Raw genomic sequence first — 3,272 nt, 5'->3', positions numbered from 1 at the left:
AATTTTGAGAGTTAGTGAACCCACAAAAAGAGGGGTTGTTAATTTTTCCCTAAGTAACTTAAAAAAAAAAAAAAACTGAAGGTAAAAAAAAAAAATCCTAATGACATGTTTAATGATTTAAGAGGAAGTATGCTAATGTAAGACACTGAGGCATAGAGCAGATAGAGGGTCATCTATGTACATGCCAGACCCATGTCTCCCTCACTACTATGCAGAATCTTCTCTGACTCAGACTAGGAACAGAGGGAATGAAAAAAAAAGAAAACCCACTCACCTCACATATAGTAAAAGCCACCAGTAGGAGAGCTTTCCCCAGGCCTTCTATGTCCTGTCTCTGATTCTCAGAACTCTACAAGCTACATCAGACCTAAATAAACCTAATAGAATATTGACTCTAAATGGAAGAGAACAAAGACCTCAGGGGATCTAGAGAATTCGCTCAGTGTCACAGAGCTGGCAGGAGGCAGAGCAGGAGTCCACAGCAGCTCAGCCTGTAGTCCCTCTTGGCCCACTGCTTCACTGGCTGACAAAGCAGATGCTCCTCCCTGGGAGTGTAGAGGTTAATCTGCAGTCCTCAGCTTGTAAACAAGCTTCTTCAGGCTCCACCATTGACAACAGCTTCTAATTATTAGAAGTGTAAAGACTTGCATAGAAGATTATTTTGCACTTTGACAAATAAAGACATACTAAAATATCAGAGGACACACCATGAATGAGGGTATGCTAGAGGTCACAGAAAAAGACAAATTTTCCAGAAATCCTTACAAGGAATATGAAGTCAGCCTTGATCTTTCCTTTGTCCTGGTCTTCAGGAGGCATCGAGCTGCTGTTCTTCATGCAAACTGCACAGGCTCCCGTGTCTGCTAAAGCCAGAGAAGGATGGAGATTTAGTCTGACTTGCATGTTTTGGGCACACAAATTACAAACACTTTATTTTTTCTATCTAACTCTTCTCTAATTCAGGTCTCCTGTCAGAGGCAGAGGGCTTATCAGAGCCTTCAAATGACCCCTGAGACAATGGGAAGTCCATGCTCTGACCTTCAAAGAGACACCATAGAACACAGTGCAGGGGTTTTCATAAAAAGTCAATCAACAGTAGATACATCAGGGCTCAAACTAGTTAATAATCACAAATAAAAGTGGAGTTTCCCAATGAACACACAAGAAATTACAATTTTAGCAGAGGAAAAAATGTGAAATAAAAAACAGTTGGCTAGAAAGAAGGTTAATAAACCAATGACATGAATAGCACCAGAGATTTTCTTTGATCCTGAATGAATTATTTCAATATTGGTCTATATATAATCTGACTTCCCTACCTGACTAGGGATTATATAAAAATATATAAGCAGAAATGGACATAAAGAGACTAATAATGAGAGTAATAAAAAACACACAGTGTGGGACCAGCAGTTAGCATAATGCCTATGTCGCTGGATTCCCATGTAGTTGACCGCGGTTCGTGTCCTGGATCCGGTGGCTTAAAACTCACGCCGGGCGCATGTGCATGCGTGCCTAAGATCCCAAGAGGAGAATGGAGGAGAAGGGATTGTGGCTTGGTTATCCTCCCCGGGGGGTGATTTCTCGCTTTCTGTCTCTCTGTCTCTCTCTGTCTGCCTGGCGAGCGCACACGCTCTATAGCAAAAACCTCTCCAAGAAATAAAAAACAAAAAACAAAAACAAAACAAAACAAAACACAGTGCTTTGTACATGATAGGGTTAAACATATTATGTAGCTGAATGAAGTTATGGAAAAATTTAAATGGTGTATTGGGTCATTGGAAAAGACATGACACATTTTTGTATAAAAAAACATTGAAAAATATCTTCCAACTTTCCCAATGACCCAATCATTTCCCTCAAGTTAAAAATAAGACAATAGGAAGCCTTGACCCCTGACTCACAGTAGGAGAGAAGAGCTCACCCATTTTCTTTCCAGGCACATTTTTCAGTGGAAAGTAACTGAGACGTGGGGGCTCTGCTGTCCAGAGTCAGTGGATGAACCTGAGTGCCACCATTCACAGAGGACTGGTCCAAAGAACCATCAGGCTGGGAAACCTGAGGTCAACAGTATCACAACCACGCCAGGAATAAAACATAGTTTGCACGAGGATCTGAGCTGCTCCCTCCTAAGCATGCACCTACCTCCCCATGGAGGGATGTCCATGCCAGATCCACCGGACATTGGGTTTTGCAGCCTGGGTTCCTGTCATATCCTCTGACTTTGCATTATTGGCCACCTTGTAGATAGAGAAAGAATGGGCTTGATAAGAATTAGAAAACCAAATCCTTTACTAGCTTCATCTTAAATCATCAAGAACACCATTAAAAATGCCCCCACCTTTGTCCAGCAGATGGGGCAAGTGGTGATGTAATGCCATTACGATTGTAAAGCCACAAGGAAGTTTCTAAATTCACAACCTGAGGTCTCCTCAGATGCTCATGCCCATGTGCCCATGCCCATATTTCTGGCAGGTTTAGTCTGGAGGTTGATAGAAGCAAGAAGACCCTGTGTAAAAGCCTGTTTCATACTCTCTGTCCATCTTATTCTTGTTCCATCTCTCTCTCTCTCTCTCTGAGGAAGTTCATAAATAAGCTGTCAAAATAAATGTCCCAGTGTTTTACCTTCTATTCAAGAAGTTGGTCTCGCTGATTTGTTTGACTTCTGCCCTCTTCCCAACATGAGCCCTGAGCTGCAAAAGAAAAACATATTCACATGCCAGTCATGGTCAACCGTGCACAGAAAAAAAGAAAGAAAAGATTCTTACCCAGTTGTCCTGAGCCTTTTTCTTGTAAATGGCCTTCTGAAAAAGAAAACACACCAAACACTGTATGTTTAGGCCTTTTACAGTCCATTAAAAAAGACAGTAGCTGGTGCTGAAGGACTCTGCAATTATCGGAATGCAATTTACCTGCTTTTGGAAGGAGGCCTCTTTTCTCTGCAGTTCATCTTGCATCGCTGCAATTCTTTCCCTGTGGTTTAGAATTGCTTTCATCAGACACAAAGCCCAATATTGAGTGTAGTTTTTAAATAATCCTATGTTCACATAATCCTCAGAACTGTACTTTTATATAATTTATCCCAGATAAAAAGCACATTTCACATGAATAAGAGTACAGAAGGATCAAAGGTATTGCTGCATAGTTTCCTTATCCATTATGAAATCCCAGAGTCCTCAGTTGACATAATTTCCTTGCCTATCTCAATATTTCTTCAGTTTCTTCTCTATTGACTATCTTCTATCATAAAGTTCTACATTCCTTGTACTTAC

The 3,272-nt window shown here is 41.0% G+C and overlaps 1 protein-coding gene across 4 annotated transcripts in view; it reads right to left on the bottom strand.

Annotated features, from left to right (window-relative positions):
• Positions 1-3,007, bottom strand: part of LOC102493800 (transport and Golgi organization protein 1 homolog) — a 23,593-nt gene extending 20,586 nt beyond the window's left edge. For 2 of the 4 annotated variants that reach the window (XR_003549715.1, XM_027772707.1), the window contains exons 1-6: positions 2,913-3,007; positions 2,769-2,804; positions 2,626-2,693; positions 2,342-2,482; positions 2,146-2,240; positions 766-863 (exon numbers count right to left, since the gene is read on the bottom strand). Coding sequence is in view for 1 of the 4 variants with exons in the window: in XM_027772707.1 (XP_027628508.1) it covers positions 766-863; positions 2,146-2,185 (138 nt within the window). In the remaining 3 variants the exon portion in view is untranslated. The remainder of the gene's footprint in view (positions 1-765; positions 864-2,145; positions 2,241-2,341; positions 2,483-2,625; positions 2,694-2,768; positions 2,805-2,912) is intronic. The other 2 variants (XR_003549717.1, XR_003549716.1) reach the window with 2 other exon arrangements.
• Between the last annotated feature and the right edge of the window lie 265 nt (positions 3,008-3,272).

This window comes from Tupaia chinensis, unplaced genomic scaffold, assembly GCF_000334495.1.
Source record: "Tupaia chinensis unplaced genomic scaffold, TupChi_1.0 Scaffold000293_1, whole genome shotgun sequence".
Classification (NCBI taxonomy): domain Eukaryota; kingdom Metazoa; phylum Chordata; class Mammalia; order Scandentia; family Tupaiidae; genus Tupaia; species Tupaia belangeri.
Note: the sequence above shows the minus strand (reverse complement) of the source record. Positions and strands in the feature narration are given on the sequence as shown.